The sequence below is a fragment of the Gastrolobium bilobum genome, unplaced genomic scaffold (genome assembly GCF_033153095.1).
Source record: "Gastrolobium bilobum isolate Gb01-03AN ecotype WA unplaced genomic scaffold, APGP_CSIRO_Gbil_v1 utg2122, whole genome shotgun sequence".
NCBI lineage: Eukaryota > Viridiplantae > Streptophyta > Magnoliopsida > Fabales > Fabaceae > Gastrolobium > Gastrolobium bilobum.
This window is the reverse complement of record NW_026897715.1, coordinates 486,618-501,053: the sequence shown is the minus strand read 5'-3', so window position 1 is coordinate 501,053 and position 14,436 is coordinate 486,618. Positions and strand designations below refer to the sequence as shown.

General features: G+C 32.5%; 2 protein-coding genes across 2 annotated transcripts; one reads left to right on the top strand and one right to left on the bottom strand.

The window, feature by feature from the left end:
- The first annotated feature begins 801 nt into the window (after positions 1 to 801).
- On the top strand, positions 802 to 4,372 carry LOC133309512 (probable WRKY transcription factor 47). Its single transcript, XM_061510294.1, has 7 exons — positions 802 to 1,098; positions 1,211 to 1,282; positions 1,443 to 1,583; positions 2,513 to 2,626; positions 2,715 to 2,882; positions 3,170 to 3,283; positions 3,534 to 4,372. The coding sequence occupies exons 1-7, from the start codon at positions 847 to 849 to the stop codon at positions 4,197 to 4,199; spliced, it is 1,527 nt and encodes a 508-aa protein (XP_061366278.1). The 5' UTR covers positions 802 to 846; the 3' UTR covers positions 4,200 to 4,372.
- A 4,462-nt stretch (positions 4,373 to 8,834) lies between these two features.
- LOC133309441 (probable polygalacturonase) lies at positions 8,835 to 12,100 on the bottom strand. The gene is made up of 7 exons (XM_061510216.1): positions 11,702 to 12,100; positions 10,898 to 11,215; positions 10,634 to 10,754; positions 10,381 to 10,555; positions 10,157 to 10,227; positions 9,161 to 9,835; positions 8,835 to 9,063 (listed from the first exon to the last, which is right to left on the bottom strand). Exons 1-7 carry the CDS (start codon positions 11,717 to 11,719, stop codon positions 9,035 to 9,037), a joined length of 1,407 nt encoding a protein of 468 aa, XP_061366200.1. The 5' UTR covers positions 11,720 to 12,100; the 3' UTR covers positions 8,835 to 9,034.
- Positions 12,101 to 14,436: the final 2,336 nt, after the last annotated feature.

The following is a 14,436-nucleotide window of genomic DNA, read 5'->3' as shown; positions in this document are numbered from 1 at the left end:
TTTTTTTTTTTGATAACAATATAATGAGTTTTCATCAATAATAAGTTAACTAGATATTTAATTTTTTATTTTGAGTCATTCATTCATCAATAGCTAATAATTATTATAGTAAATACTTGATATTCATTGAATATAATTTGAATTTAATATATAAATTTAGCAAACGGATTTTGTTAACTAGGGATCCAAGATTCCGGTATTTTTTTCTTATCTCTTTCCCTATTTCACGAATTGACAATTGGCTGAAATGATGTCAATCAAAAGATAAAATTTTAATTTTTTAAAATTGAATTAAAAGAACAAAATTAATGAAAAGTGAAGATTTCAATACTTTAATCAATTCTGTTGAATTAAAAAGCAAGCATTGAATAAAAGTATTAAAGTAAGTATAAAAAATATTTGACATTGTTTTGTGTAATTAATGATATTTAATGTAAAATATTAAATATTCCTTGGTTTGATCAATCTTATTTGATATTTTTGACCAAAACCTTTAGGTTTTTATTTTTTCTTAACATCAAAACCTTTAGCAAACAAGCCTCCTGTTTTTACTCACGTTCCCTCGATCATCATGGCCTAAAGGTGACGTCAATTTTCGCGAAAAAACGGCTGGTCTCTTTTTAACTCTCACTCTTGAAGTTAATCTTTTGGTAGAACTCTTAATTACATTACTCTTTTTTTTAATTTATAATTTAATGTGGGACCTTTAGCTCAAGGTCCAACGAGGGAGGACGATGAGCGCTCCCACATTTAAACCTTTGCGTTGAAAAAGGCTAACTCGCAAACTACCACTTTATTACATTACTAGTTTCTCCTCTCTCTCTCTCTCTCTGCATCCGCAAATACATGGAGGACCGACAACAACACAACCACCGTGGATTGAGCTTCTTAAGCTCCGGCGACTTCATCCGCCACAAAGATCCTCCCCTCAAGGAAATGGATTTCTTCTCTTCAGGTAATAATAATAATAATAATAATACTAACAATACCAATGGTACTAATGATAATCCTCAGCAAAAGCATGATCAGAATCAAGATGGCCGTAACAGCATCACCAACGGTGGATCATCAGAACTCCTTACTGATCATTCTGTAAACGTAAGGTTTCAAATATGTACTTGTTCAATTCCGCATCGGTCATCACCTTATGTTTAATGTGAATTTTTAATAAATCCATTTTAATTTGTTACTTATATATATACATATGCAGATTGGGTTGAATTTAACGTGTGCAAGTGCTGGAATTTCAAGAGAAGCAAATGTTCAAAATCCTGAAACTGAGGTTTGTATCGATCACAGGAATGGTTAATTAAGTTATATATGTGATTATATGTATTTATTTAAAAGATTGATTTCCATAGATATATATGTTGGAAATTATCATCATCATTATTATTATTATATTATTGTTGTTATTATAAATTAATTGTTTTGTTTCTCAGATGAGAACACTTGAAAGTGAATTGCGGAGACTACAAGAAGAGAATCACAAGTTGAGAATAGTGCTGGACCAGATCACCAAAAGTTATAGCCAACTACAAGCTCAACTGTTCATCACTATGCAGAAACAAAAGCCTCGTCAGGTGGATTTTTATGTATTTTCAAAATTTATTTATATTCCTTATTCGCCAAACATGATCCGTCAGTTTTCGTCCTCACTCGCTTAATTTAAATTAATCAGTATTTTCTTCATCGATCGGATAATTAAATTTAATCTCCCTGATGTTTAAAAATTAGTTTTAATTTTATTTTATGTTCTCCTATAACGAAAGCATGATTTGTTTGTTTGTGTCTGCTTGTTCTTTTCTCTTTCTTTCGTACTCAGTGAAGAAACAGGGTAGCGTGCCTCACTTAAATTAGCAAGTGCTCTCTTCCTTCACTTTCTTCATTTAACTGGCTATATAATATATATTCTTTCAAACAATTGTGATTTCAGTTTTAGCATTATTAGGAGGTTTCCGCAATCAGTTAAACAACATATATATATACCATTATTTTTTCTTATCATTTTTTATTATCAATTTTGTTATCGTTGAATCAAAACCAAATCAACGGTAATAAAATAATATCAAATGAGAACTGTTGATTTGATTTTGATCTAATAATAATAAAATTGATAGTATTTAGAAGTGGTAAGAAAAAAAAGTATAACTTCGATTTATATATATACATAAAATTTAATATTTTTAAATGTAATATATATTTACTTTTTTCAAATACTTTTTTAATTTTTATAATTAATGTCATAAAAATATCTGTTATATTATTTTTACTTTTGAATCGAATTCACTGTTCAGACGACTATATAGGGAAGCGCTGTAAATAAGTAGCAACAAGTAACCGCAGATTACTCAGGCCACATAATTGACTTGACCCTCACATATGAACAAAAATTCTATCTCTCCTGTATAATCTACGGGAATAAAAGAAAAACTGTCAAAAATGTATGCATGTATGTACTTGTACCAACAGTTAAAACCCACAGAGTACTGAACAAATAATTGTGGAACAGAATATGGAAGCAAATGGGATGGTGGTGTTGGGACAAAAATTTGTGGACCCACGGAAATGCACGAAATTAGACGTCAATGAAGCATCGGTTTCTGATGACAAGACTGATGGAGAGGTATCGGTTTCTCCCTCAAACAATGCCAGAGGTAATGTCTAAAAAAACATGACACCATCATTTGACTGAATTTAATCCTGGACAGCAGGGTTGTCGTAATCCCGCAGAAGATGTTCCTGACCGGTCGTCCTCACAGAGTTGGAACTCATCCAAAAGCCCCAAGTTAGAAGAATCCAAAACTGGAGAACAAGTTGCCGGTGACCTTCCTTTCAGAAAAGCCCGGGTTTCCGTACGTGCAAGATCAGAAGCTCCCCTGGTAATTAATTTCATTTTATAAAACACTATCATTGCACCATTGCATAGTCAATTTCATCATGCCTAGAGTATGGCTAGAGTACAATGTAATTTTCTTAATTTCATTACTTTAATTAATTCACGTACGGTTTGAATGAACGCATGTTAATATTTATTGGAAATTCTATGAAATCGAAATTAATTTTATTAAGGAAGCATATACTAGATGAAACTGTTTACGTAATATATATATAAATATGATCTTATTGTTATATATCCCAAATAACATTATATATTTGGCGCTTTCAGATTAGCGATGGATGTCAGTGGAGGAAATATGGGCAAAAAATAGCAAAGGGTAACCCTTGTCCTCGTGCCTACTATCGTTGCACTATGGCCGTAGGGTGCCCAGTCCGCAAGCAGGTAATTAATTATGCTTAGTTTTTAATTAATTATAAGGATTAATGTTTAGGATATTATAGAAAATAATTTTATCTACTGAACACACATAAAAGTATATAGATATCATGTGAAGAGACAGGAAGAAAATGTGAGTCACACACACTTTTATCTGCACGCAGAATGAGAAACACTATTCTCTTAATTATATATGCCATTAATTTTGTTGAATTTAATTTCTTCACGTTTGTTGTTCCTTTTTTTTCTTTTAAAGGTGCAAAGATGCGCAGAGGACAAGACAGTGCTGATAACAACTTACGAAGGAAATCACAACCATCCTCTGCCACCATCTGCTACTGCAATGGCAAATACAACTTCAGCAGCTGCGGCTATGCTCTTATCAGGTTCATCCTCATCAACACTGAGCAAGGAAGCGTTAACAACGACCTCTGCAGGATATTTCTCTTCAATCCCTTATGCTTCAGTGGCAACCCTATCAGCTTCTGCACCATTCCCAACTATCACACTAGACTTGACCCAGAACCCAAGTGCCATGCAGCTGCACCAAGCACAATACCCAGGGGTTACATTCCCTCTGCCATTGCATCATGCAGCTGCAGCTGCTGGTCCTCAACTACTAGGGCACCCTTTGTTCTTCTCTCATAAGCTACCACCTGCAGCTTTACCCCTATTTCAACTAGGACAACGACAACCTTCATCTATGGTTGAATCTGTGAGTGCAGCCATTGCTTCGGATCCGAACTTCACTGCAGCCTTGGCCGCAGCTATCACGTCGATTATTGGGGCACCAATAGGGAGTGATGGTAATAATAATAATAATATTAGTAACAATGGAAGTAATATAGCTCTTAATGGGATACCTGAATTGCCTGGGTCACCTCAGCTTCCTCATTCATGCACTACATTTTCCACCAACTAGCTAGCTTGCTAGGGTGTGAATTTTGAGCAATTCTATATATATATATATATATATATATATATATATATATATACTTTCTCTATGTACAGAAAGAGGATATTAGGCATGCGGTTTAATTTACTCTTTTTACTATTTAATTATATGTAAGCAAATTATAAGCCACCTCTGAGTTCCTGGCTATAAACAAATCGTTTGAACCTCACATTCAACTTGCAGGTGTTGATCTTTTTTATATTGGCAAGTATTAACCATTCAAATAATGGAGTATCAATATTAATCCTGTAACAACCCATGTAGAAGAATAAAAAGAGAGCTTTAAGCTTGTTTATGTTTTTATACTTTTTTTTCTTAAAATGTTTTAGCAAATAGATAAATTAGGGGTTTTGTTAACAAATTAATCAAGATCTTGATGTATATGAAATGGTTGGACTAATTAACGGTTAGTGAGTTAAGTAATCTTTGACAGAATGAACCATCAGAATATTAATTGAAATTTAAGGATTAATTAAAATATTTTTATAGTTTAAAGTGTTAGTTTATAAAATAAAAAAAATTTAAGGAGGTGTAATATGAACTTTTCCTGTTATAAGAAAACAAATCTTTATTAACTATATATGATCAAAAGTCCAGCTATCGAATTTGTAACATGTGGCAATATATTAGAGTTAATTAGTAATGCTTTAATTTCAATAAATGAGAGCAAACGTTGTATGGTAGCTGGTAAATTAATGAGCAATAAATGGAGTGTAGCTTTCATTTTTATTTTCATAATTATTATTCGAATATGAACAACGAAACTAGATTAGTTATTTTGTTATAAGTGAAAAACTTAGATTGATAAACCATTAATAAAATAATTATCATACACGAAAGAATTATTATATATATTTTGAATATGATTGTTTTATTAGAAATAGTAATAATTTTAAAAATATGGTGAGGACCTTTAACACTACATAAAGCCATGGTTAAAATATATGTTTTGTACCCATATATTATGTTCATTTTTAATTTAATTTTCTTACATACAAAAAATGCATGCTTGAATTAATTTATCTTAGGGCCAGAAAGCTTTTAAGCAAAAGATTTCCAAGAGATCTTTAAAAATACTATTGTTTTCTAAAATTAAGTTATCTCTAAACATGCACTCATAACATCTTTTGTTTGAGTTATAATACAATGAAGTGTAAAATTTAAATTAAAAATGAGTATTATATATAGGGTTTGATGTTTGTCATTTTAAGAGAGAGATAGACACAAGAAATAAAAATTATGAGGGAGAAAATGAGTGGGCTTTTTTAATTTAAATTTTAAATAAAAAAATTTATTTTGTATCTATCTCTCTTTTAAAATGACATAACTTTATGTCATTTAAAATGATAAACATTTTTCCCTTATATATAAGGATCAATAATATATATTATGTTTTTATTTTTTGGGACAATAATTTTTAATTTGATCTTTATAGCTTTATAGTAATTCAGTTTAATTATCACGGTGTTAAAATTTTTAGCAAAAAAAGATGTAGAAAACAATTCCACAAATAAACTAAGTTAAAAAAATTGGTACAAAATTAAATTAAAATTAAGTCTTATATATGAAAAACATGAAATGAGTGCTTTTCTTAAAAAAAAAAAAAAAGACAAATAAATGGAATGTATTAGTCCTATGTAATACTTATCTTCCCTTAAATTAAGTGGCGACCATGATACGATTGGATAATTTTTTGAAAAGATAATAATTAATTAGATATTTCTTCATCCTACGATTCTTTTGATCTATTTTTTAAAACAAGCAGAGTATAATTTTCTTTATTATGTGCCTTTTAAAACCATGAGCAACATATGCACGTTCATTCATTCAATGATGTGTGCAAATTTTGAAAATCGCGAAAGCATATATATCAAGTATCCATCTGGAAACCCGAATGGAAACAACAATTACAAACTACAGACTGTCGTTATTGCATTTATATATTAAAAATAGTTGTGGAAATCTGAGATATTGGATCTGCTGGAGACCGCAAGACCCTGGCTTTCCCACGGTATTAAAAAATGTGAGGAAGCATTGGCATCTCTGCTTTCCGTTACAATTTTTTTTTTTTTGAGTTACCCAACCTTAATTACCTCTTTGAGGCGAGTTGGCTCCCTCCGGTATCCCCACAAGCTTCGACTCTTTGAGCCGGCTATGGAACTAATCCGGAGTGCGGGGGTCAGTGATGGCTAAAGGTTCAGCCTCCTTCCCAAGAATGCATTCAGCGGGAATCGCAGGTTCCAATTTTAGTATTATAAAAATAAGATTTACGTCTGCATTATTATTTTATTTATGACTAAACAAAAACAATTAAGTGATTGAAGTGAGCAAGTGGTTTATTATCAAGCATCGAATTTCAGTTTTATCAATTTTGGATGTTAGATTGCTCGAAATTTTCTTTTAAATTCAGTCATCGCGTAGCATTCTTTTGATGTTAGACTGCGCAGAAAATTTCCAATTTACTATAAAGTTTTATTAATACAGTGCATGTTTAACACTTAATTTTCAAGGTTATTTTTTGATAAAAAAAAAATAAAATCTTAGTGAGATTTAGATTATTAAATATTTTAATATAAAAAAAGATAATTTAAATATACACTAAGTTCATTTTAACAAATTCTACAAATCATGTGACCTAAATTCGTACATGTCAGCAAAATAATAATGGTTTTATTATTTTATTTTTTTGAGGGCTGTCATTCTTTAGGTTGTTTTTTGAAGTTGTGCTAGCCCAAAAACGGGCACATGTAGGGTTCGTAGAAGCCCAATAGGAGAGAGACCGGGTATTGGTTGATGGAAGGGGTCAGTGTTGGGCCATTCCTATCTGTTCAGCCACCAGCATGTGTCCCGGGTAACGTGTAACGTACACTGATAATATTAATCCCCCACCTAGTGTTAGGGTGCAAAATTTTCGTCTCTAGTCCAAAAAATCTTTTTAGGATCGAGCAACATACTTAGGGTCTGTTTGATTGTATTATTTTTTTTTCTTAAAATTATTTTATAAAATAGTTAATGAAATATATGTTTTTTGTGTTTTTTTTTTTATTTTGAAAGATAAAAGTTAAAACAGAAAACAAAAATAAATCAGATATATTTTTTAAATTTGATTCTAAATATTAAAAAACAGTTAAATTTTTAGAACTATTTTTATAAAATAGATCTTATCAAAAAGATTCTTTATTTTTTTCTTCGTCTGAAAATTAAAAAATTAGTTTTAAAAACAGAATTTAAACATGTCCCTAATTGTTGGTACATACACCACGAAGTAAGCGTGCCTCCTTTAGGTTAAGTCCTACAGCGATGTTACATAGGATGACAAACAACTTATTCTTGATGTATCTGATGAAAGGACAACCAATTTAATTTATGCCCAAAATAAGCTTATTTTATAATTGAAAATATACAATAATTGGTTGAATAATAGTGTTTGGATAAATAACTAGACAATATTCTTTCTTCTATATCATTTTCATCCGGTTAATTCTCACTAGTATATATAGTCTCTTTCAGTTTTAGACAAAAAATTGTATTCCAAGTATTACACCAGTACGTAATTGTTAAGAGTGTGTTTAGTGTAGGGTGTTGTGTTCAATTCCTTGTAACTTTAAAAAAAAAAAATATATATGTAATTGAATCTTTTCCATGGACAGCTCATCATTGAAGGAGGGACTGAAATTGCTATATATATTTTCAAGGTGCTTGGCAGATAAAAAAGGAATAGGAAAGGTGCTTGAGAGGAAGCTTCATGAAGAGTTTCCAAGAGGCACCATATGTGTAATAGTTATCTAAATTAAAATCTATGTGGAACGTTGATGGATGCAGATAGAATGTAGCAAGATGGGATCTAGCCCAGTATCTGAATTAAATATGTATCCATTGATCATATCCATTACAGTATTATATCAATCCCTTATACTTTTATGGGTTTTATAAGAGTTATGTTATAGGAAAAATGATTGTGTTATGTTATAGAGATTCGTTTTGCGTGCCAGAGTTTTTTTTTTTTTTGGTTTCAAAAATTGCGGGTCCCACAAAATGTTGTGTGTGTAGGAAAGTTGTTGTGGTCATGTTAAATGATAGATGCAAAACCCTACTTTTATACATGTGATGGATTCCTTAAAATCTCATATAATAAAGGAAATCATGTTATTTTCCCAGCTTTTAATCACAGGCTACAACTTTTAAGCTTTGTGCCCCTACCATAGGCTTCATCTCATTACCATGTTCTTGCTTCGTTTTGGAGAGAAAACAAATCTCTTTCTCCTTTTCTTTTGACTGGAGTGATGGACTGGTTGGGGAAAATTTTGGCAAGCCATGAACAACATTAATTGTATCTTTTTATGGGAGATCAGCTATCATGTCAGTTTAATGTTACGCCTTTATGTAAAAGAAAAAGGTATGAAATTGATTAGATTCCACCTTTCAAGGAATTTTGTTTATTGGATTCCTTATTCAATCAAGGGATGTAAAGCCAAGAAGCACCTGCCTCGAACTGCTGCAAAATCTCCAATGTCCAATAACATTTGTAGCAAAAGGGAATCATCTCAGAGTAACCATATCTCAGCTCTATTAGCAGCCAAACACATTCTCTCCCTTACAAATCAATAGAAACACAAAATTTTTCTTTTTTCTTTTCCAAAGCCATATATATATATAGCTAGAAAAGCAATACATGAAATCATTCGACTTCCTATTTATGATAAATCACTCAATTATTTGTTACTGCACACACAAGTTACAAGAAACAATCATCCCTGTCTGTATCTTTATAGAGATGGACAATCACATGTCAGCAACTCCACTCAACTTCTTATGTCACCTGAAACTTGCCCTGCCGAAAAAACGCACCAATCAAATTTCAGCTATAAGTGAGCTTTGGTAGCATAATGCTATAAACTCCACAATTTACCAAGACAGAAACCAAGCACCTCTTTTTTGACTATTGGAGCTCCTTAGGTTATTTGACAAGTAGTAACAGTCTGAACAATGGTCAGGGAATATTCTCTCCTTGAGAGGTTCACAAGCTTCTGGCAAAACCAAATCAGAGTATCCTTCAACATAAGAGCAGTTCCATGCAAAGCTTGAGCTCACATTGAGGGTGATGTTTGATAGGCAGATGTTGACAAAATTGTCACCTTCTATACCCTCTATGAGACCTGCCCTTGTGATATTTTCTCCTATCACGTCCTTGATTGTAATCTTTTCTATTACAGGAAAAGCATTTGGGTCATAATCTTCATCTGGATGATCCCCATATGAACCAGTGAACCTAACAGCAATATCAACATTAGCCAAGGTCACGTTAGAGATATAGATGTTTCTAACATAACCACCCCTCCCAGGAGTAGTCTTTATTCTGATTGCGGTATATGAATCGTAGAAGTAAATATCTTCTGCATGAACTTCTGATACACCACCAGACATCTCACTTCCAATAGCAATCCCTGCACTGGTTTTAGTTTTCCCAATGAGCCTGTGGATGATAATATTTGTGCTTGGACGACCAAATGCAATGCCATACTCATCCCACCCACTTTTGATGGCAATCAGATCATCACCAGTGCTTATATAACAGTCTTCAATGCATACATTGTCTGAAGAATCTGGACACATTTTAAAGGTATGTGTGAGAATCTTATGAATCTTCTAAAAGAAAATAACTGTAAGGACATAAACACCGTTTTTTACAGCTAGGATATTTCCTTTGCTGTAGTGCACAATTGCACATGTCTAGAATATTCTGTTCTGTCTTCTTTTAGTTCAAACTTCAAATGAAAATTTTACCTTTAAAACAATTTATGACAAGAGCTTGATATGGCACCAAAATAACATCAAACAGTGGAATTTTTAAAATTAATCTAGAATACTTGGAAATTGTCAATTACATAGAGCATGACATTCCATCACAAGGGAAAGATATTCACCTGGATCAATCCCATCTGTGTTTGGTGAATCAAGAGGAGCAAGGATCGTGACATTCTGAACTGTAACTTGGCTGTTCATCCAGAAAAAAAAAAGTCTCAAATCCCCCCTTAATCATGAAAGCTCCACTATTGCACAGTTGTAAAAAGGTAATGGAAGACGTACTTGAAGGACAACAAACAAGGAATAAAAAATATAAACTCAACCCTTTCTGTAAGGGACAAACCTGCAATATACAGGATGAATATTCCAAAATGGAGAATTCAAGAAGGTTAAATTTGAAATGAGAACCCCGGTTGAATTCATCAATTCTACCAAATGAGGACGTGTATAATCCAGAGTTTTGTTCCTAAACCTGCTCCACCATATACTTCCTTGACCATCGATAGTTCCATTGTTACCTTCATTGAGACATTGGTAGCATCAATAAACCAATAACGTATAAAGAGAAAATAATTATTTGTTGTAACATTACCAACCTGTTATGATAACATCAGTCAAATTGCGCCCATAAATAAGGCTCCTATGCCTTCCACCCGGTAACTCCCTTCCTCGCCCATAAGATGGTAAAGGATCAACAATTGGCCAATCCTCAGAGTTCTGTAACAAGCAGGATATTGTATCATAATTGAGACTGCAAAGTGTCAAAACTAACTTACCATATAGATTACTCAAAACCCCAAATTTAAAAGTGAAAATACAATCCATGAATCTTACTAAATTATTTACAAAAAGTGGCTTACCGTTGATCCAAGAATTACTGCATCTTGATCCAACCACAAAGTTAGATGGCTGATGAGATCAAAACTACCAGTTAACCACCGCCCAGCTGGGACAAAAAGCTTTGCTCCACCTTTGTCTGCAAATGAATTTAGGTAAAAGATGGCATTCTGAAATGCTTTTGTGTTTAGGGTGACCCCATCGCCAACAGCACCAAATTCAGTAATACTGACACTGTGAGGTCGAACATCATCCAAGTTTGTCTGTTTGCACAGTGTGCTGCTCCACACTGTCCATGTGCTACAACTGAACAATGCAAGTACCAGAAGCACATCCACGAGCTGCAACAGAAACGTTTCACCATCAGTTAACACGGGCCACCAGTGAAGCTGTGAACTGAAACAGTTCACATGCTTCTTCAACCTCAACTGAAAAGACCATGAAATTCTAAGTAGGATCTAGACAGAGCTATAGACGATTCAAGTTTGAGGAGTTGAAAATCTACTCAGATCAGCTACTTTTTTCGCCATACATTTAATAATGCAATAAGAGGTTTTCAAAACATCACAAAAGGAAAAACCAATCACCACCCAAATTTCCACTGACCAAGTGTCACTTGTTTAAGAGTGAGTGGAAATTAGTAACTCAAATTAACTGGTTCTATTCTTGGACTGTGTAAAAAAAAATTAAAAAAAAAAAAAAAAAAAAGCTTTTAGATCTTACTCCATTCACTATAAGCTTGAGAGGAGAAAAAAGTGACATGGGGAACTCTCTCCATGGAGAATGCAGAAAATGATAGAGAAAGCAGTAATCAAAGAAAAACTCACAGTTGAAGGTCTCCTCATATGACTGAGATCCACCTTTCCCTTTTGAGGCACCTTAAATTCAAAATCCTCCAAGTGATGAAAAAGATCCAGAGAGAAAAAAAGAGGGTGAAAGGAACAAAGGTGAAGTAGAGGAAGGAGTTTGGTTTATTGATTAAATTCCTGAGCAATAAGCAAGTGTGATATTGATTGGGTGGGTCATTGAGAGAGCCACCACCATCACCACCCAAGTAAAAATCATTGACAGGGACTGTTACTGCCCTCCAAAAAATAAGCAGTAGGACCCCCTCTCTGCTTCTTCAACCCCTTCACTATGTCTCTTCAGTGTGAGTCTTCCTCCAAACTCTCTCTCTCTCTCTCTCTCTCTCTCTCTCCAGGTATGGAAAGTACCCAGAAAGCTAACAAGAGTGAGGAAAGAGAAACTCAAATGATTTTGAAGATGGGACTGGTGATGAACTCATAAGCAAAGGAATGGTATCTGAATTTGCGTTTGTCACAGATTCTATTGCTAAAGTGGAGACAGTGACTTCCAATACAGAGAGAAATGGACAACAACTTCAGACAGCGCCAACTGCTAAGGTAAGAGGTTTCCTCATAATTTAGCTTTGCATGGGACACCACTATTTAACTCAAGTGTACATATGTTTTGTTATGTGTATCTCGCTCGCAACATTCATAATTATATCTTTTCTTATCTTTAACCACTTCATGCTCCTAATCATTTGTTCTCTGCTTCTCTTTTATTAGTCAACATAATATTAAAACATTTCAATTTACAAGGGGGGGGTTAAATTTCTTCTTCCCAATAAATATATAAATGTGATTTCATTTTTTTTAATTAAAATATTTATTTATTTATTTTCACCTCTGTGATTTTATAAGTTGTAACACAAAGAAAAGAAATGAAGAGAGAAGATCATGGTCAAATTTGCAAAGATGAAAGGAACAATGGGGCAGAGACAAATTTTAGCCACAAAAAGCAAAACCGGTGTGTCTTTGTGAGTATGGGGAAGTGCTGCTTTTGTCAATGTCAGAGAACCATTATAATAATAATACAAATTAGAGTTCACATTTGCAAGGTTGGCTGAATATGCTTAAAACGTCGTCGTACAGCTAGGATTTCGTCTGTTTCTTCTTTCGTATCTCGAATTCGTGACTACGGTAATTTTAATTAGGATTACAATACAAAACTTCTATGTCACTATCCTATTACATTATTTTATAAAGCATGTAATCGATAAACATCTGTACTTATTTTATGTTGATAAAAATTTAAATTAAGTTTATTCTTTATAAAGATAATGTTAATTAACATAGTTCAAAGGTACAAAAATACTATCATTTTCTTCTCGATTAAAAACAGTAATACAAAATTAATCTTTGTGGCGTGATTGGACCGAAATGAACTTCGTCGTTTATTGGCCAACCAGAACAAAAAAAGAAAAAAGAAAACGAGGTTCGTCGTTTTGGTAGTAACAAACAAATATGCAGTTCGCAGTCCATGAGAGGTGCTGCTGCTTCACCAGTGAACGCTTCTGATATGGTCCTTTTTTTTTGTTTTTTAAAATTTGTGTTGCAGCTTTGAGCTTCACACAAGGAAGCAACAAAGCCCCATAAAAATAACTGATCTTAAGAAAAATAAATAAATTCAATAAACATCCATTTTGCTGTGAACTATTTCTTCAACGAATGGTAGTAAACATAAAATTTGATCAATTTATTAAGAAAAGAAAAATGTCTAGAAAGAGGGGACAGGGTCCTAGAACAGACAACATCAGAGACGGAAAGTTAAGTCATAAGTCACCCTCTGCCATGTGAAAAGTTAAGGTTTCCAAAGTCAGGTATCCTATGCCCGATAAACCAAACGGTAACTAAACTCTTAATATATGATATTAATTCCACATAGCAAAGTAGCATACATATGGAAATGTATTTTTTTTTATGTGTGAATTTATCATAACTAGATGATATGTAAATTTTTTGCTTTTTTATTTTTCTGTGTAAATTTTATGTTTATCTCTCTCCATAGATATTAATCTTAAATGTTGATTAGATTTTATGGATCCTCTCCGGTATAGATCATATGAATGCATGAGTTGATGAACATATATTTTATTTGTAAAATTGAATATCATTTTCATTATCATACAGAGCTCTTGAGCCTTGAGAAGAGAACCTCTCAATAAAATATTGTTTTTGGTCTTATTTTCAGTGTATTGAAAATATAGTTTTCATCTTTTTGCTTGGTGGTGCTGCAGTTTTCATATTATTGATTTGCTAAGTTATATTTTAAAGTATTTTCTGGACAGTTGACTAAAATAGTTTCTTAATCACGCAAGAAAGCAATAATTTCAGGGAAATTACAATGCCAACTTGTTTGTAAGTTTTTCTTCTTTTGAAATTTAAAACCGTTGTATTTTTATAATTTGTTTGATACTTAGGTTATATTTAGATATATAATGATAGATGAAATGGAATAAAATTATATTAGAGAAATATAATATAAAATTATTAATGCACCATTCACCTAACATCTTATGTTTTTAGGTTTAATTTATTTTTTTATATGATATCAGAGCTTTTGTGGTTAAATAGTATGAGTTTGATTCTCGTCGCACCGATTTTATTAATAAATAGTTAAATATAATGAAGTTTCTTAATATAAGTAGAAGGTACACCTAACAACTTAAGTTTTTGAATTGAATCTTTTTTTTATATATTATAATATTATTATGAAT